This window comes from Rhinatrema bivittatum, chromosome 1 (assembly GCF_901001135.1).
Source record: "Rhinatrema bivittatum chromosome 1, aRhiBiv1.1, whole genome shotgun sequence".
Classification (NCBI taxonomy): Eukaryota; Metazoa; Chordata; class Amphibia; order Gymnophiona; family Rhinatrematidae; genus Rhinatrema; species Rhinatrema bivittatum.
This window is the reverse complement of record NC_042615.1, coordinates 571,036,849-571,057,136: the sequence shown is the minus strand read 5'-3', so window position 1 is coordinate 571,057,136 and position 20,288 is coordinate 571,036,849. Positions and strand designations below refer to the sequence as shown.

The following is a 20,288-nucleotide window of genomic DNA, read 5'->3' as shown; positions in this document are numbered from 1 at the left end:
CGCAGGCACTGAACTTTTGCACATCCGCCAAGGGGGATATTCACTCTCGGACTACATGATCAAATTCAGAACCCTAGCCTCAGAACTCCACTGGGAGGAGAACTACCTCCGGTCTATATTCCTTGATGGGTGGTTTGCAAAAATCAAGGACGAGTTGGCGGCTCTAGAATTGCCTCTCTCTCTAGACCCGCTCATTGAGCTGGTGAGCAGGATTGATTGCCGCCTGCAAGAAAGGCCCCACGAATTAAAATCCCAAAGAAGACATACGATGGCTCCCAGCCAATCATGACTGCCCTCTCCCATATCACGGGCTATGCCACCCAGTGAGGGAGCTGCCGAAGAACCTATGCAGCTTGGACAGGGGCTTTTGTCTGCTGAAGAATGGCAGAGGCGCCGTAGGTCGGGTCTCTGTCTCTACTGTAGAGGATCTGGTCACCTTATCGTCTTCTGCCCAATTTTTCCGGTAAACTCCAGGGCCTAGGCTCCACCGCGGGTGTAACCCTAGGCCTGACCTCACCTGTTCCCCCACTCACTCTGCCTGTAACCCTCTCCCTGGGTGGACACAAATTCTCCATGCTAGCCCTGGTTGACTCGGGGACCGGAGGAAACTTCATAATGCGGGACATTGTGGAGCTGTGGCTCATTCCAACTTATGCGTGCCCCAGACCCCTGTCTCTCTCCTCTATCTGCGGGGACCCCCTCCCGGGTAGGATCATGCATCTTACGGTCCTTCTGGAGTGCATATTGATCCAGGCCACACTGAATGCCTCTCCTTTTATGTTATCCTGAAGGCCATTTACCCTGTTGTACTCGGCATACCTTGGCTGCAGCAGCACAACCCCCAGTTCAATAGGGCCTATCTACAGCTGACTCACTGGAGTTCTGCCTGCCGTGGAACTTGCCTGAGGGAACCTCCACACACTCCCAGTTGCCTCTACACCCCGCTCTTGGAGGGCCTGCCTATACAATACAGCCAGTTTGCCGATGTGTTTTCCAAGAAGGCAGCGGACACCCTGCCTCTGCACCGAGACTTCGACTGCACCATAAACTTGATTCCAGGCTCCAGCCCTCCTTGCGGAAGGGTCTATCCTCTGTCTATCCCAGAGACTTGTGCCATGTCTGCGTATATTTGGGAAAACCTCCAGAAATGATTTATCCGACGGTCTACTTCTCCAGCCAGTGCCGGCTTCTTTTTCGTCGGTAAGAACGATGGGACCCCTCGCGCCTGTATCAACTTTTGCGGTCTAAATGCCATCACCATCAAGGACCGGTATCCGCTGCCACTGATATCCAAACTCTTTGACCGCCTACAGGGAGCAAGGGCTTTCTCTAAACTGGATCTCTGTGGGGCCTACAACTTAATCTGGATATGAAGAGGCGACGAATGGAAGATGACCTTCAATACCCGGGACGGCCATTATGAATATCTAGTCATGCCATTCAGACTTACCAACGCCCTGGTCATCTTCCAAAACCTCATGAATGAGGTATTCTGAGACCTCATCTATGAGTGCGTGGTGATCTATTTGGACAATATTCTGATATTCTCCCAGGACCTGTGCACTCACCGGCAGCATGTCATTCAAGTTCTGTAACGCCTGAGGGAGAACCACCTTTACGCCAAACTAGAAAAGTCATTTTTGAAAAAGAGTGTCTACCCTTCCTCGAGTACATTGTCTCCAACCGTGGCTTCCAGATGGATCCGGCTAAACTGCGGTGTATTCAAGACTGGCCCCGACCCAGTGGGCTGCAAGCCCTCCAATGCTTCCTTGGCTTCGCAAACTACTATCGTACTTTCATCCAGAACTTCTCTAAGCTGGCCGCATCCCTCACAGCCCTGACTTGCAAGGGAGTGAATGTTAAGACTTGGCCTCCTGAGGCAGAGAAGGCTTTCCGGACCCTCAAGAGGTCCTTTCTGCAGAAGACCTGCCTACAGGTGGATGCCTCCTATGAGGGAGTAGGAGCAGTTCTTGGCCAGAATGACTCTTCCAGAACCTTACACCCCTGCTTCTTCTTCTCAAAGAAGTTCACCCCGGCGGAGCATAATTATTCCATCGGAGACAAAGAGCTCCTAGCCATCAAGCTCACGTTCGAGGAGTGGCACCAGTGGCTGGAGGGGGCACAGCACTGTATCTCAGTCTATATGGACCATAAGAACCTGGTGCATCTTCAAAAAGTGCAACACCTTAACCCTCATCAGGCCCGCTGGGTGCTCTTTTTCACGTGCTTCAACTTTGAGCTCCGCTACTGACCAGCTAGTATGAATATCAAAGCGGACACCCTATCTCATTCCTTGTTCTCCGAGGATCCAGAGGAATCTATTCAACACATCATAGACCCAGCTTGCATCATCCTCTCTGCTACCCAGACCATCTCTCCTGGGAAGACGGTGGTTCCGAAGAGACTTTGCAACAAAGTCATAGCCTGGGTACATGACTCCCTTGTCACCGGACATCCAGGAAGGGCTCGGACCCAGGCCTTCTTCCAAAGGTTCTGCTGGTGGCCCGAGATGTGTAAAGACATTCGAGCGTACATTGACTTCTGCCCCACCTGCGCTCAACACAAGATCCTGGCAGGGAAAACCTGGGGCTTACTGCAGCCTTTACCAACCCCCATGGAGCCCTGGACACATATCTCCATGGACTTCATTGTGAACCTCCCCTCCTCTGAGGGTAGCACGGTAATCTGGGTGGTGATCGACTGCTTTTCAAAGATGGCGCACTTCATGCCCTTTCCTGGCTTCCCTTCAGCTCCCCGTCTGGCTCAGTTATTCATGCTTCACATCTTTCATCTCCACAGGATTCTGCACATCATTTCAGACCGTGGCTCCCAGTTCACGGCCAGATACTGGGTCAACCTCTGTAAGTATTTTCGCTTCTCCTTGGACTTCACCGCCGCTTTCCACCCTCAAGCTTACAATCAGGCGGAACGAACGAATCTACCTTGAAACAATTCTTGAGACTGTAAGTGAACGCCCGCCAGAATGACTGGGTGGGTCTTCTCCCCTGGGCTGAGTTTTCCCATAATTCGTATCCCTGTACCTCCACAGGGCGTCACCCTTCCAAATCATCTATGGGAAACAACCCAGCCCTCCCTTACCTCTGCCATTGGCCGTTCCTTCACCCACAGCTCAGTTAACGGCAGCACAACTGAAGGGCCTCTGGCTCCATACCCAGCAGATGCTGTGAGAGGCGGCTTGCACAGCCAAGAAATTTGCAGATCAACACCGAAGACCGGCTCCTCAGTTCTTATGAGGAGAAAAGGTGTGGCTCAGCACCCGACACATCCGCCTAAGGGTTCCATCTATGTGACTGGCTCCACGCCACATTGGTCCCTTCCCGGTGCTGCGGCAGTTAGGCCCCCTGACCTATCAACTTTGCCTGCCTCCTTGAAGATTCATAACTCTTTCCATGTGTCTCTCCTGAAACCTCTTGTCCTCTCCTGGCCTTCACGGAGGATTCCCGAGACTCTGCAGCTGAAGGTGGAGGAAGAGACCACATACCAAGTCCGCAAGGTCCTTGATATCAGAAAGCGAAGCCGCAAGTGGGAGAATCTCCTAGCCTGGAGGGTTTCGGCCCTGAGGAGAACTCTTGAGAGCGATCACCAATATTCTTGACAAGGACCTCATCAAGCGGTTCCACGCGGATCACCCAGGAAAGCCTAGACTTTCTAGGGAGAGGCCTAAAGGAGGGGGTACTGTTATGGCCACTGGCCACGGCTTCCTGTGACTGGCGGCTGCCACTTACCACCGCGGTGCCACTCCCTTGGGCTCGGGTTTGCTGGCTGTGGCAGCCAGCCGCGCCCGGGGCTCCTCTTTGCAGCTGTCCCTGCCGCCATGCGGGTAGGCCTCACCTCCGGGCTCCTACGATGTGCTGTTCGCTTCCAGTGCAGACCCATCCCCCACTGGGCCTCTCTAGGCCCACACGCGCATCTCTCTGCTGAATTTAAAGGGACCGCAGCAGGAAATTGCCACGGCCCATCCTGCTGACTCCACCTGTCCTTTTCCTATTTACGGCAAGGTCTGGCTCACAGACCTTGCCTTGGCTTCTTGCTTTCTAGGTCCTGTATCCTGTTCCTCCACAGAGGATATCTCCTGCGCTTCTGACTTGTGATGTTATCCAGAACCTGACCTACGCCTGGAACCTTGCTTACGAAGACTGCCGCCTGTCCCGACCTACGCCTGGAATCTCGATTACCTGAACTGCTGCCTGCCCCGACTCTCGCCTGGTAATCCTTCTACGTACTCTGCTGCCTGTCCCAAGCCTTGTCCTTCTCCAGGCTTCTGCCTTCTTGCCATCTCCGGACCCGTTCCTGGTTTCCATCCAACGCTGTCTCCTCTTCAGTCAGAGACCCCACGTAAGTCCAGCCGGCCCCGGTACCCAAGGGGTACCTGAGGGGAATGTGGGCTGGTAGTGGTGAAGCTCCTGCGGGGTCTCTTCTTCATCCCGGCCTTGCCTTCCGATGCTGGGGGACCTGTGGGGGTTTCTCCCACAGGTGGCGCCAACTCCACCTAGGGCAAGGGGTCCACCTTCCAGAACCATAACACATAAATTGTATTTTCCTATTTCATTTCAAATGAATACACATACCTAATGCTTGGGCCAATGATGGAAAAAGGGTTGAGAGGATAGGTAAAAGAAGTGGTGGGAGGACATAGCTAATTTTGGGTTGCAGAAGGGATTCTGTGTTCCATACATTGAGGTCATTATTGAAAAGCCATTTAGATGGATAACTGAAAATGTATCCACTTGAATGGCAAAACCAGCATATTTATAGACTTAGCTGGCTAAATTTTAGCTGGATAACTAGAATTCTAGCTGGATAACTAGAATTTAGCCAGATAAATTGGGGAGCATTCTGGGGCAGGGTGGGAAGCATTTCGGGGAGGAACGGAGGTAGCCATATAAGTTAACTGGCTAACTCCGATATTCAGAGTTAGTCAGTTAACCTATGTTGATAACTCTGGTCATGCCACAGACTTATTCATAAGTTAGCCAGATCAACATATATATAAGTTTATCTGTGTAAATAGCTGAGCCACTCAACGGCTGAATATTAACTCAGTATGTCTAAATTGAATGAATCTTTACTGGGCAGACTGGATAGCCCATTTCGGTCTTTATCTGCATCAATTTACTATGTTACTTTGCTATCCCTGAAACCTTTATTTTGTCTAGTTTCTGAAATATATCATAAAGTCTCATCACTCTTCATTCTCAGGCCTGAAAAATACAGAGTCAAGCAACTAATTATTTATAGGAGATGAAAAAGAATCAGTATCCAATGATGGTAACTTTCAAACCGGCGCACAGGCGCTCATGTGCGCACATTCATCAGCCCATGCCCAGGGAAGCAGCTATTTCATAACTTGCACGTGTATTTGCGCACGTGTTTTAAAATAGCCTGGCTGCGTGCAAATGTGTGCCAAATTATAAATGGGCGTGTACAAGTGTGTGCAAATGCTGCTTCCATGGCGTAAATTAGGGGATTTTAAAAGGGCCGCAGCCCAACACCATTTCTTGTTTTACCAATTCGTCCTTGTTTCACCCAGTTAACAGATAGGTCTTCCTAACCTCCCTGGTTTAATAGCCTCCACTCTCTCCAGTTAACCCAGACTCTTAAAACCTCGCTGATCGGCTTATTTACCTTTACTTTATAACTTACCCGGCATCCACAGCAGAAGTAAAGTTACACAGCAGGAGGGACTGGCATATGCTGGCGTGCATATAAGTATTATAAGCAAATCTCAGCTTCACTCCCTGAAATGCCAGTGCCACACCCAGACCATGCCCAAGCCCCGTCCCCTTTTTAAAATGTCTGGGATGTGCGTGCTGAGACATTTCCATGCGTATTCAGGTTGCTTTTAAAAATTGACTTGGCTTGCACCAGCCTGACATATTCACGCATCCCTAATTAATGCGTGCGTCGGGCTTTTAAAATTTGCCTTTATTTGTTTTAACTTCGGACTGTTCTATATTTTTAATTCCTAAAGATTTACTATATGTTTCCTTCCTTAGTTAACAACGTTGGAATGCTTCCTTGGCCTAATCCATGCCGCTTCCTCAGTATACCTGACAATGATAAGGTACAACTAGCTGATTTATAGATTTCTTTTTCTTTTGGTTCTACACTATAACAAATGTCAGGCATTCATTTTTCACATTGCTGTTTTGGCTTTAGAATAAGTTTGTAGTAGAAAGAGCACAAAACAAAATATTATGACTTAAAAAATGACTACGTGGAAATAATTATTACTATTATTACATCACTACTGACAACATACATTTTGAGAGATAGCCACAGAATAAGAAAACCCCTCTAGTAAATAAATCTCTGATTAACTGGAGCCTAAGATTTGCAGCCTCTTGTATTTATGGTGCACACATGTGGTTAATGAATATATTATATTTTTATGTTCTCTACAGAGTGTCATCAACTGCAACATCACCTCTGCCACTAAGGTGAAGTATGCATCAAACATCCAACTTCAGAAGAATTAATAAAACTGGACATGCTGTATTTCCAGCTAAATCAGTGCATATCCACAGTTGAGTGGTCCAGCTACATAGACATTCTCTCAAAAAGTCAATAATGAACATAGACACTCCCAAAATATTTCTTTTCTATCATTTCTGTGCTTTGGTTCATTTTTCTGACTTTTATCAGGAAGGAACATGGGAGGGATTAAAATGTGCTCAATCATGCAAAACTAAACTTTTTAAAAATAAAATTGCAATGCTGCTTGTAACATGTCTGGTCAGAGATACCATAAGGAACAAGGCTTCTTGATAAGTTTTCTGCATGGCTTTGGGTAAAGGATGGGTAATCAAGTGCTTATAAATAAAGGAAAGATAATATTTTTGCCTTCACCACAAAAAATATGTTAGACTAGAAAACAAATACATTTCTTATACAGATACAAACTGAAAACATTCACAAGAAAAGTGGGCCAGATTCATTAAGGCTTTTCTCCCATTTTGTGTCTATGGGAAAAGACCTTAGTGAATCAGGTACATTGTTTGATAAAATGCATAGATTTGTAGGATCAGGAAGAAGAGACTTACAAACATTCAACATCAACACCGTTCTGTCTTCTGAACTTTATTTTAGCATAATATATGAGGCTTACTCTTAATTTTCTCATGCTTACCCTTAACTTCCCTCTCTTCTCTTTCACTCTTTTGCATTACTATGTCTCTTGGGTTACCTTAGCCTCTCCTCCTTTCCCCTCTGTTCTAATCTTTTTCTTCATTCTCTCTTCTTACTGCCTTTTACTTCTCCTTTCCTCCTCCTCCCACTACTCTACCTACCCTTCCCTACCCTTATAGAGAAAACCTTCTAAAGGGAACCTTCAGAGAAAGGTTCAAAGTCATTTAAAACATTTAAAATAACTGTATCACATTTCAATCCACTACAAAATCTATCCAGGAAATGCTGAGGCAGTCTTGATTTTGTCAGCACACAAGTCCATTCCTCCTGGGAACTGTAGCCTTTCATTTTATATTGACAAATCAGGAAGTCAGATCCTGGATGGAATACTAAGGGATGGGCGTTTGAAAACCAGAGTTGGCTCAAAACGTACCTGACACACTGATTCAGTTGAAAGGCATGAAATCTATCTAATAAGAATGTGAAAAATTCTGATTATGCAAGGAAGCATAACATTCCCTATAGAAGAAACAGAAAATGATTATTATTTACTTTTCAACATATTTAATAAACAGTACCTTTTCTCCTAAATTCAGGGTACCATCCTGTACAAATGAAGCATGCAGCTGGAAGCCAAACTTCACGTCTTAACAAGATTTAGTTATGCAGGAAGTTGAGTCACCTCTTGTGTTTTGGGCCTCCACTTGGTGAATAGCAGCCAAATATTGGGTTTTCTCAAATAGCAATTGTCATGAAAGGTTTTATGTGGAGGATATATAGCATTATTTGTGGCAGGTGAACATTTATTTGGCATGATAGGAAAAAAAGAATTTCAGGCCTTGTAGGAGGAAGAAACACCATAGATATGCAATTGATGCCCTCTATTCTATTTCCTATCTAGCCTACCAGAGCTTAGTTACCCACTCACACTGTATTTATTCATCTCTCAGAACCCTCTCCTCAGAGTGGGAGTAACTGTCACTTATTGCCATGCATCTTCCATTATCTTTTATGTTAGGAAAAATATGAACTTAATTTGGTATTTCTCTAATGGAAAATCATAGGAGTTGGATATATTGCTTTGTTTTCTTTTACTCTTTCATAGTCTGTGAAAAGAGTTCTGCAAAGCATGTGCTGTTGAGATGGAGCCCTTGTGTGGAGCAGATAAGCCTCCATTTTCCTCTACTCCTAGTCTTACTGCTGTGAGTTGATAAAATGTCATGATTTCACCTGCTGTGCAGCATCACCGTGCCCTGATACTGTCTGCTGTGACACTCCCCCACCAGCAGAGGCCACCAGTGAGCTCTGTTTCTAGCTACCTGAGCCATCTCCTCACGGGCGACTTAACTCAGCCTGTGGTGCAGCCTCTTCACCACCAGGGATCTTCAGCGAGCTTTAACTCTAGCCTTGCCAAGCTCCCCATCACTGTTCGTACCACACCCAAACTCCAGCCCCATTTAACCCTTCCTTGACAAAACCGCCTTACCATTTCATGGAGTCACTCTTGGCTCACTGAGCTGGACATTCTTACCTTGCTCCATGCCTTGTGGCATTCGGGCATTCCGATCCTTGTACCTTACTCTGTAGCCTACTCAGGCCTTACCTTTCCTTGTGGCCTCTGGGCCTTCTGTCTCCTTGAATCTTGCTCTGTGATCTACTCAGGCCTTACCTTTCCTTGTGGCCTCTGGGCCTTCTGTCTCCTTGAATCTTGCTCTGTGATCTACTCAGGCCTTACCTTGCCATTTGGTCTCCCGGCCTACTCTTACCTTAGGCCTTGTGCTGTGGTTTACTCAGGCCTCTTCTTGCTTATTGGCCTCTGGGCCTTATACTTAGTGGCCTTCTGTGTTGCTGCCTTTGGGCCTCAGTATTTTCTGTTCTGTGTTGTCCTTGTCTACTCCTAACCTTGTCTGCCTTGTCTAGACCTGTCCTTATCTGCCTTGTTTAGTCCTGTCCTTATTTGGTCTTGTCGTGCCCTGCCTAGACCAGTACCTAGCCTCCATTCCTACTTTGCCTTGCCCAAACCTGTGTCTGTATCCAATTCCAGCCCCTGTCCAGTATCCTGCCCAGAATACATTTGTACCCAGTTCCTGCCCCTGTTCCATATCCTGCTAACCTCCTGTCCTTGTATCCAGTCCTCAGCTCCTTGCCTGGTCCAATATCCAGTCCTCAGCATGTTCCAATATCCAGTTCTGAGCTTCTCCTCTGTTCCAATACCCATACCTCTGCTTCCAACCTGTCATTGCCCACAACGTCCAGCCTGTGTCTGACCTCAAGTTCCAGCTTGTCTCTACCCTGCCTTGTCTAGCCTCCCCCACCTTGTACAGCCTCGTCCAGTTAAGCCCTACCGATCCCCAGAATCCAAGGGCTCAACCTGTGGAGGAGGGAGCTGGATTGGCAGAAGTTCAGCCTAGCTTCCAGCTGTGAGCACGCATGATTTTCTGTTTTAGAAGCCAAGCCCTAATGGCCCCCAGAACACAAGGGTTCAACCTGCAGGGGAGGGGGGCTTGCTAGTCAATGGGCCAGCCCTTGTCCAGCACTGTAGTCCTGTACCACACTTATGCAGGTGTATCTTGACCTAGCCCACACAGCAGGATGAAACAACCTTCTACCGCTCAGAGGCATGGACATAGGGCTCCTGTTAAAACCTCTAGAAACTGTACTGTTCCCCAGCCAGATCCCAAATTAAGCATACCCTTGCTTGATGACCCAGTTTCATCTCAAACTTCTCTATATTGGACATGCAGCAAATGCAGGGCAAGAAATGTTCTGCTATTTCCTGAGTTTTTGGGGTGTGGCTCTAGTAACCCAAATTGGTGGAAATGTCAGTGTTTTCCCAGATATATGCCTCCAGATAGAGCCTATCCAATCTGCGCTGCAATCAAGCCAGCTTCTAGGAAAGCCATAGAATATCCAGCTCGTAAGAGGTTCAATTCAGTTTTTCTGAAACTTATAATTGCTAACCTGGTTCCTGCTATGCAAGGTCTAGATTCTGTCAGCATAGAAGTTGCTTCTAAAAAATTATCCAGCATAGGCTCCATGGAAAAAGCAGCTGGTCCCAGTACTATCTGCTTGTTGCAACCGTCCCTTTCCGATGGCTTCACTCCGCCTACCTCTCTTTGTTTGCTCCTCCTCATGCTGCGGATGGACGCCTGGCTCTTGTGAGGTGATAGTTTTGAATGAATCCTGGTGCCAAGAAGTGGAATCCAAGTCTAGCTCTATTCAAAACCCAGACTGCGAGTTGTGTACATAAACAAAGAAGAACAAAAGAAGAACAGAAGAGAATACTTGCATCAAAGTCATTGATAAAGGAACTTGTTTACAGTGGGAGGAGGAACAGGGTTAGAAGAATTCTTAGTTGAGGGAGGTCCTCACAAGCATTTCCTATACAGGATAGATTGTCATGACAACAGTATACGGTATTTTTTGTAAGGAAGTCTTTGGCCTGTTACGTCATTCATTCTGGAAGCTTCGGGAATGTTGTATTTTGATTATATAAGTCAGGGCAGGTCAGAGATTTACTGAGATGCAAGTTGTTACAGATAGAGGGCAGTTATATTGCATCTCACAAGAACACTTGTTTCTTAAGAAGCCAAATAAATTTGATTAAAAAAAACCTCTTGCTGATTTTGAGTGTTCTTGTTGCCCTAAAGCTTTGAGTCCAGAGAAATTATACACTACCCTGCCTTGTCTAGCCTCCCCCACCTTGTACAGCCTCGTCCAGTTAAGCCCTACCGATCCCCAGAATCCAAGGGCTCAACCTGTGGAGGAGGGAGCTGGATTGGCAGAAGTTCAGCCTAGCTTCCAGCTGTGAGCACGCATGATTTTCTGTTTTAGAAGCCAAGCCCTAATGGCCCCCAGAACACAAGGGTTCAACCTGCAGGGGAGGGGGGCTTGCTAGTCAATGGGCCAGCCCTTGTCCAGCACTGTAGTCCTGTACCACACTTATGCAGGTGTATCTTGACCTAGCCCACACAGCAGGATGAAACAACCTTCTACCGCTCAGAGGCATGGACATAGGGCTCCTGTTAAAACCTCTAGAAACTGTACTGTTCCCCAGCCAGATCCCAAATTAAGCATACCCTTGCTTGATGACCCAGTTTCATCTCAAACTTCTCTATATTGGACATGCAGCAAATGCAGGGCAAGAAATGTTCTGCTATTTCCTGAGTTTTTGGGGTGTGGCTCTAGTAACCCAAATTGGTGGAAATGTCAGTGTTTTCCCAGATATATGCCTCCAGATAGAGCCTATCCAATCTGCGCTGCAATCAAGCCAGCTTCTAGGAAAGCCATAGAATATCCAGCTCGTAAGAGGTTCAATTCAGTTTTTCTGAAACTTATAATTGCTAACCTGGTTCCTGCTATGCAAGGTCTAGATTCTGTCAGCATAGAAGTTGCTTCTAAAAAATTATCCAGCATAGGCTCCATGGAAAAAGCAGCTGGTCCCAGTACTATCTGCTTGTTGCAACCGTCCCTTTCCGATGGCTTCACTCCGCCTACCTCTCTTTGTTTGCTCCTCCTCATGCTGCGGATGGACGCCTGGCTACCGCGGTGTCTGCCTGCCGTCCTCTCCGGCGTCCCCAGACCAGTTTGGGCGCTGCCTCCCGCCATGCTCCGCTTGTACCATAGGGCGCGTGCGCCACGCAGCCCTTCTTCTTATTTCCTACTTGGCACGAACCTCCGGGGCTTCCTCCCGTGATGACATCATGATGCCCGGATATGTAAAGCCTACAATGTTTGCTAGCCTTTGAGTTAGAAAGGGTAATCCTATGGGAATCCTACAGATGGGATTCGCTCTCCGTACCCAGCTATTCTGCCTCTCCAATCTCTATTGGACTCTCTAATGCTAACGGGGTATCCGCTTCTCGGGGGCCTCACTTGCTTTCCAGGTTGCTATCAGGAGACAGGTATTCGCTCCTCGAGGGCCCATGTTCCCTGACTCACTGCCTACTCCTACCTTCTCTTCTGCCTGGAAGGATTCGCTAATCTTCAACATCAGTGAGTACTACCATCTTCACCTCAGAGCTGTTCCCTGGAACCAGGCACTCGCTCCTTGAGGGCCTGCCTCTGTTCCAGCCCCAATGCCATCTCTGTGGAACCGCTGCATGAGTACATCATCTGCAAGCCTCCCAGCTCTCAGGGTTCAGATACTCGCTCCTCAAGGGTCTGCTTTCCTTACCCTGGGGATCTCCATACTGGGGTCTTGTATATTCTCCACTGTACTCATTCTCTCAGTTCTATCCACTACAGCACTGCTACCGGAGGAGTCATTGTTCCAGCACCTGAGGGATACCAGCCCTGCCGGGCTATTCCAGCTGCTCACTACTGCCACCTCTGGTGGTTTCCTTACACAGTCTAATAAAAGATCAAACTCTGTGTTTGTGTGTTCTGAGCTAAGCCTGACCTATGGCCCCTCACGGAACTTCCCCCCGTGGGCATGGTCAGCTGCCACAGTGTCCAAGGTGGGCATGGTCCAAGCTGCCACAAGTTAGATATCTGTTGTAAACCTCACAGTTTACAACAGATTGCTAACTCCATGGATCCGGCACAGCTCAATGCCTTACAGGCCGTCCCTGGCCTGGCCCTTCGTATAGCTGAACAACAAGCCGCATTGGAGAAACTCACTTCAGCATTTTATCAGCTACAAGCACAGAAGACGCAAGGTGCCACTTCCAGTAATGGGCTATAACTAAGTAACTATAAAGACTATGGTACCTCTGGCTGCTCCAGTTCGTTTCCCAGGAGAGATTCAAAGGACTCGAGGTTTCCTAAACCAATGCTGCATGCTTTTTGCACTACAGCCTGCACACTTCCCCACAGTCTACGCCAAGACTACTTATATTCTATCTTATCTTGATGGAAGGGCCTTGTCTTGGGCTTCGACGCTGTGGGAGCGCAAGGATCCAATCCTGCAGGTTATTGAGGGATTTATAGAATTATTTAAATCCGTTTTTGATGATCCTGCTCGAGTGACTGTTGCTGGTTCTGACCTGGTGGACCTGAAGCAAGGTAACCGACCACTGGCTGATTTTGCAATAGAGTTCAAGACTCTTGCTATAGAATTATGCTGGGAACCTAGATGCCTGAAAACTCTCTTCTTCAGAGGTCTGAATATCCGCTTGAAGTACAAGCTTGCCGCTCGAGAGACACCTGATTCGCTGGATGATTTAGTGGCTTTGGCTACTAGAATCGACCACTGGCTTCATAATAAGGTGAAAGAACTCAAGCCTACTAAAGGACCGGTTCAGAAGGAGACTCGTGCTAAACTTGCACTTCGGGTGGTTCCAGCAGCTCCTGTTACCAGTGGAGAAGAACCAATGCAACTCGGTCGCAGTCATTTGACTTCAAAATAGAGAAGACTTCGGAAGAGGCATGGCCTATTTATGTACTGTAGACAAGCTGGTCATGATGTCCCAACATGCCCTATTTGTTCGGAAAACAGACGGGCCTAAGTCCTGCAGGAGGACTGTTCTTAGGCCTTACTACTCTTTCTCCTCCACTCTCTCTACCAGTCTCCCTGACTTGCGGACCATCTACAATTCAAACTCTTACCCTTGTGGATTCGGGGGCAGGAGGCAACGTTATACTTTGATGCCTAGTAGAACATTTGAGGATTCTCTCGTTGCTTTAGAAGCTCCACTACTCTTGTCTTCCATCCATGGAGAACCGTTGCCCGGTGATGTGACTTGTCGTACTGAACCAGTGACTTTTCGCACCGGAGCCCTCCATACAGAGACAATCCCCTTCTTTGTGTGCCCTCCATACGGAGACAATCCCCTTCTTTGTGTTAGAGAAGGCCATGCACCCTATCGTTCTGGGGTTACACTGGTTGCAGATGCATCAGCCTCAATTCAACTGGTTCTCCTTGGAACTCTCCCACTGGGGCCGCCCAGGTTGACATGACAGATGCCTCAAGGAAGTCTCTCCTGTTTCCTGCATGCCTACAACTCCAGTGATGGCAGGACTGCCGCCTCAGTATGCATCATTCCGTGTTGTGTTTTCCAAAGAAGCTGCTGACATCCTCCCTCCACACAGATCTTATGACTGTGCCATTCGGCTGAAACCAAAGACTGAACCTCCTAAAGGATGTGTCTATTCTCTCTCCGAAATAGAGAACAAGGCTATGTCCGAGTACATTGAGGAGAATTTACAGAAAGGGTTCATTTGACCTTCAAAGTCGCCAGCCGACGCAGGATTCTTCTTTGTGGGGAAGAAGGACAGAACTTTACGTCCTTGTATCCATTATCGAGGTCTGAACGAGATTACGATTAAAGACCGATATCCCCTGCCTCTAATCTCAGAGCTGTTTGACCGGCTTCAATGGGCCAAGATATTTTTGAAACTTGACCTGAAGGGGACCTACAACTTAGTCCGGATTTGCAATGGCGACGAGTGGAAAACGGCTTTCAACACTCGAGACGGTCATTTTGAGTTCTTAGTAATGCCCTTCGGCCTGTGCAATGCACCCGCTGTGTTCCAGAACATGATGAATGACATTCTGCGGGATTTGTTATACAAGAGTGTTGTGGTGTACCTAGATGACATCCTGATATTTTCTCAGAATTTGTCTATGCATCTAGGAGACGTCAAGCAAGTTCTACCAAGACTCCAAGAACACCGATTCTACGCCAAACTATCCAAGTGCAAATTCCATAAAGACTCCGTGCCTTTTCTTGGCTACATTGTGTCTAAAGATGGCTTCCAGATGGATCCCCAAAAATTAGAAAGTATCAAGAATTGGTCCCAATCTACCAGCCTGAAGGCCCTGAGACGATTTCTGGGGTTCACCAACTATTATAGAAGCTTCATAAAGAACTACTCTTCTTTAACCGTGCCTTGACTGCCATGACCCGGAAAGGGGCCAATGCTTCTAAATGGTCTGCGGAGGCCATTTCCGCGTTAGAAGATTTAAAGACTGCCTTTTCCACGGAACCATGCCTACATCATCCGGACCCCAACAAGCCATTTATCGTAGAGGTCAACACCTCTGATGTCAGTGTGGGGGCTGTTATGAGCTAGACTGGAGATTCAAAGTCCTTACATCCCTGCTCTTTCTTCTCATGACGTTTCTCTCTGGCAGAGAAGAATTATGGGATCAGTGACAAAGAGCTCCTGGCTATTAAGTTGGCATTCGAGGAATGGTGGCCTTGGTTCGAAGGCGCTCAACATCAAATTACCATGTTTTCGGACCATAAGAATCTAGAGTATCTCCGCCATGCGCAATGTCTTAATCACAGACAAACTAGATGGTCCTTATATTTCAACTGCTTTGACTTCGTGCTCAAATATCGCCCCAGAGACAAGAACACCAGAGCTGATGCTCTTTCACGCTCCTTTCTCTCGGAGGATATTCCAGAGGAGCCGCAGCACATTATCGAGCCAAAGAAAGCCATCTTGGCGGCTACTCATTCTGTGCCCACTGGTAAAACCTTTTTGGGAAGGTTTCGGCCCTGAAGATAATTCTTGGGAGCCGCTGGCTAATATCCTTGACAAAGATATGCTCCATCAGTTTCATCTCTCACATCCTTGGAAACCAAAACCTGGTACCCGCAGAGGAGACCGCCCTTTGAAGGGGAGTACTGTTGCAACCGTCCCTTTCTGACGGCTTCACTCTGCCTACCTCTCTTTGTTTGTTCCTCCTCATGCTGCAGAAGGACGCCTGGCTACCGCGGTGTCTGCCTGCCGTCCTCTCTGGCGTCCCCGGACCAGCTTGGGTGCTGCCTCCCGCCATGCTCCGCTTGTACCATAGGGTGCGCGCGCCGTGCAACCCTTCTTCTTATTTCCTACTTGGCGTGAACCTCCGGGGAGTGCCCCCGTGATGAAGACATGATGCCTATAATGTTTGCTAGCCTTTGAGTTAGAAAGGGTAATCCTACGGGAATCCTACGGATAGGATTCGCTCTCCGTACCCAGCTACTCTGCCTCTCCAATCTCTATTGGACTCTCTAACGCTAATGGGGTACCCGCTCCTCGGGGGCCTCACTTGCTTTCCAGGTCGCTATCAGGAAACCAGTACTCGCTCCTCGAGGGCCCATGTTCCCTGACTCGCTGCCTACTCCTACCTTCTCTTCTGCCTGGAAGGATTCGCTAATCTTCAACATCAGTGAGTACTACCATCTTCACTTCAGAGCTGATCCCTGGAACCAGGCACTCGCTTCTCGAGGGCCTGCCTCCGTTCCAGCCTCAGTGCCATCTCCATGGAACCGCTGCATGAGTACATCATCTGCAAGCCTCCCAGCTCTCAGGGTTCAGATACTCGCTCCTCGAGGTTCTGCTCTCCCTACCCTGGGGATCTCCATACTGGGGTCTTGTATATTCTCCACTGTACTCATTCTCTTAGCTCTTTCCACTACAGCACTGCTCACTAGAGAAGTGGACCTTTGCTGGCCCAGAGCTGAATATACAAGCTTCAGAAACTGACTCTAATCATCTTGCATAAAAGCCACCCCAGATTGCTGTGCCCATTGCAAATGCTGTGCTGACATTGCTGTGCATTGCAAATGCTGAGGAGACTGAAGGGAAGTTGTATACCGCTGTCCTATCATCCTGCAAGGTGTGGATACTTTTAATAACTCCTACAAATACGTCTGTGACTTTGCTGCCAGAGGAAACTGGTAAACCACCAGAATTCCTGTTAGTTGCAGCTACACCTCAGCTTCTGAAAGACCCCGCTCCTGCAGACCTGGCCCAGGAGGGACATTCTAGTCCAGAAGAGTCTGCTATCCCTGTTGCCCAGCACCCAGAGGAAGGCACTGTTTTATATGCCAAGCACCAGAAGAGAGGCACTGCTCCAGATGTCCAGCAGCAGGGAAGCACTGCTTCAGATGTCCAGCACCAAAGAGGTGCTGCCCCAGATGCCCAGCACTAGAGAGGCATTGTCCCAGATGACCAGCACCAGAGAAGCACTGTTCCAGATGTCCAGTGCCAGGAAGAAGCTATTCCTGATGCTCAACAACCATAGGAAGTCGCTGTTCCTGATGCTAAGCACCCAAAAGGAGTTGCTGTTCCAGACATTGAGAATCCAGAGGGAAGTGCTGTTTTAGATGACCAGCCTCAGAGAGATCCTGAGCTAGCCAGTCAATGCCTAAATGACACCATCCAGCACCAGGAAAATGCTAGCTTGGCTACCCAGTTCTCAAGTAACCCTGAGCCAGTGATACAGCTATTGAGTAACCCTGAACTAACAGTCCAGTCCTCATGTAAACCTGATCCAGTGGTTCCACTATCCAGATGCCCTAAGCCAGTGGCTGAGCCACCGAGATGCCCTGTGCTAGGGGGCTCTATTCCAGCAAGACATGTTGTGGCCAAGGCCCAGTTCCAGCAAATATCTCGGTGCCAGAGATCCAGCTCCAGCAAGATGCCAAATCTGTAGTCCAGCCTCGGGGAGAACCCGAGTTCTCAGTCCAGTCCAGGAGAGGATTCAAACCTGCCACCCAGCCTCAAAAGAATCTGGAGCCTTTTCTCAGGCCCTCATGATACCACCTGGCGCGGGCCATCCAGTGCTCCTACCATGTGACAGGGGCCGGCCAATGGCACGGATACCCTGTCACATGGTAAGGGCAAAGGGCCATCGGCGCCATTTTGATTAGTGGCAGCCGACGGCCTGGGAGTGGGAGATCGCTCCTGGGACCCTCACTGGACTACCAGGTACCTGTAAAATGTTTTTTGGGGGGTTGGGAGGGTGGGGGAAGCAAAGGGATTAGTTTTAAAGGGTCGGGATGGGTTTAAGGGTTATTTTTGTGTGCCGTTTTTCCGACCCTCCACCAAAACGATAAGAGAACCCCCACGATCAATATTGTGGGGTTTTCCTATCGTTTCGGGGGAGCCCCCGATTTCTGACGATTTTGAAAATATCGACGATATTTTCAATCGTCTGAAGCCCGATTCACATCCCTACTCATGCTCATCCAAAGGTTTGATAGCCTAAACTGGACAATCCCAGCATCTTGGGTAGAAAATCCTCTTAGGGATGGTCTCCAAAGATGAAAACAGTCCCCTAATGCTTAACAAAAGGAAATTTAGTAAGGTAAATAAAATACTCCTTACATAAGGGAAAGGTGTGCTTTGCCAGGGTACTATCAATGCTGTACTTTAATAGGCTGATACTTGTCATATAGTAATGGAGAAGAGCAATTGCTGAGATAAAGAAAAGGCTTTTCTTTACATTTTGGCACATGCTGACTTTGGAAAACAGATGTTTATGATATATCACCTAACTTGACATGACATTACTAATTTTTCTCACTGTGAAGGTGCATATTTTTTCTATGTGTATGAATGCTGCTTTTTTCCCCATTACATTCTATGGAGCTAAGTTGAATAAGTGTTCAAGAAAGGATGTAAATAAGATAGTGTGAAGATTGAAAAGTGGGCAAGTATTTCTAGCCGGATTTTCTAAAATCGCAGGCCTTAGTGAATCACACGTACCGGGGAGGGCAAAGCGGAGGGTGGGCCTGTGAAAGCCAGCAGCAATCACACCACCGTGGTGTGATCGCTGCCGGCTTTCGCAAACCAATAGCGCCACCATGAAAGGTGGTGCTATTGGGCGCGTTACTGGCGGCTATAAGAGGCCTTACCTTTTTGGCATCAATGATGCCTTCGCCACGTCCGCCCCGGTGCCGCCCTGACTCCTCCCCTTCTGGTGACGACCCCGCCCCCATCTAGCTATCGCGAGTGAAAGCTATAGAAAATGACCCCCTTAGTTTGCTCTTACATCATTTAGAGAACATGCTCCATGTACTTCCTCTTCCTATAGGAGGACTGACATCATATCAAAATGGGATAATAAGCCAATAATTCATTCTGCACCATGGAAAAAGGTTAGGCTTCAAAACACCTCACTATGGGGCCAATATAATAATGCGCACTAATGCTGCCACGGGTTTGTATGTGCATGTATACATGTTTTCCTGCACAAAGCCTTATATGGGGATGTAATAAGGGTTTGAGTGCGGGAAAAAAGTGCGTACAAATGCGCTTACTGAACCGCGTTTTTTTCTCTGTGCGTCCATATTAATAGCATTCAAAGGAGGCTATTATCTAATCATTGGCAGTGCAGAGAGCTGCGCTAATGCTTGTGCAGGTTTTTTAATGCAGGTTTTTTACCACCAGGGTCAGGGCATGAGTTAAGTGACAGAGCCATCTTGGGGACTATTTTATTCCTTTGCTTGCATTGGTGTGGTGTGGTTGTGTATCCGTGCAGCTCTGGCGTGATTTTGATGATGGAGATTTCTGATTGTGTCCATCTATTCTTGATGCTGTGGTATATCCTGTGGCTTCGCCAAAGGATTTCAGTAGTAGAAAGTTTGGCAGGTGATAGAGGTCTTGGCAGGAGTGAGAGGATCTGGAGGGAGCAGATGGAGAGGAGGTATCATGAGGAGTATGCTGTTCTGGCTAGATTCATGCTTAGCTAGGCACCATTTTGGGCACCCAGGTGTCCAGATTCGTGCCCAGCTGAGTGTCTATCTCAGCCACTGAGCAGCCAGATTCATGCTCAGCTAGGTGCCTTTCTGGGTGCCCGAGCATCCAGATTCATGTCCAGCTGAGCGCCTATCTCAGCGACCGAGCAGCCAGATTTGTGCTTAACTAGGTGGCTTTCTAGTCTCCTGAGTGTCCAGATTCGCGCCCAGCTGAGCACCAATCTCGGCACCGAAGCAGCCAGATTCATGATTAGATAGGCGCCTTTCTGGGTGCCCGAGCTTCCTGATTAGCACCCAGCTGAGCACCAATCTCGGCACCTGAGTACCCATGAAAATATTTGCCATGTTTTCTGCAGCACACAGTTATTCGAAAAATTAAAAATACATTCCAAGGTCATACTTTCACTGAATAGGGAGACCTGTTCACTCACTCACTTTTGTATGCGTATTATCAGTGCGGCTTTTCTATGCAGATATGACCGCTTATTACATAGAGCCTTACCGCACTTAGGTATGCACATTTCTTCATGTGTGCATGGATTTCTGAGCACAAATAATTTGCATAATTTTTTTCAGCCCGCAGAGGCACCAACTTTAGCCGTGTATGGGGATCAAAACCTGCGCTCATAACTAGCACCTGTTTTGCTGCGGGTCATATTACATCAGTCCCCATTTGCTTATTATCAGCCTATTCACTGCTATTGGTATCCTAAGTTAGATTTC

General features: G+C 47.8%; 1 protein-coding gene across 2 annotated transcripts in view; it reads left to right on the top strand.

Annotated features, from left to right (window-relative positions):
- The window catches only part of HSD17B3 (hydroxysteroid 17-beta dehydrogenase 3), a 350,724-nt gene that overhangs the window by 264,821 nt on the left and 65,615 nt on the right, over positions 1 to 20,288 (top strand). For both annotated transcript variants that reach the window (XM_029617712.1, XM_029617702.1), the window contains exons 5-6: positions 6,018 to 6,085; positions 6,426 to 6,461. In XM_029617712.1, the coding sequence (XP_029473572.1) occupies positions 6,018 to 6,085; positions 6,426 to 6,461 (104 nt within the window). The remainder of the gene's footprint in view (positions 1 to 6,017; positions 6,086 to 6,425; positions 6,462 to 20,288) is intronic.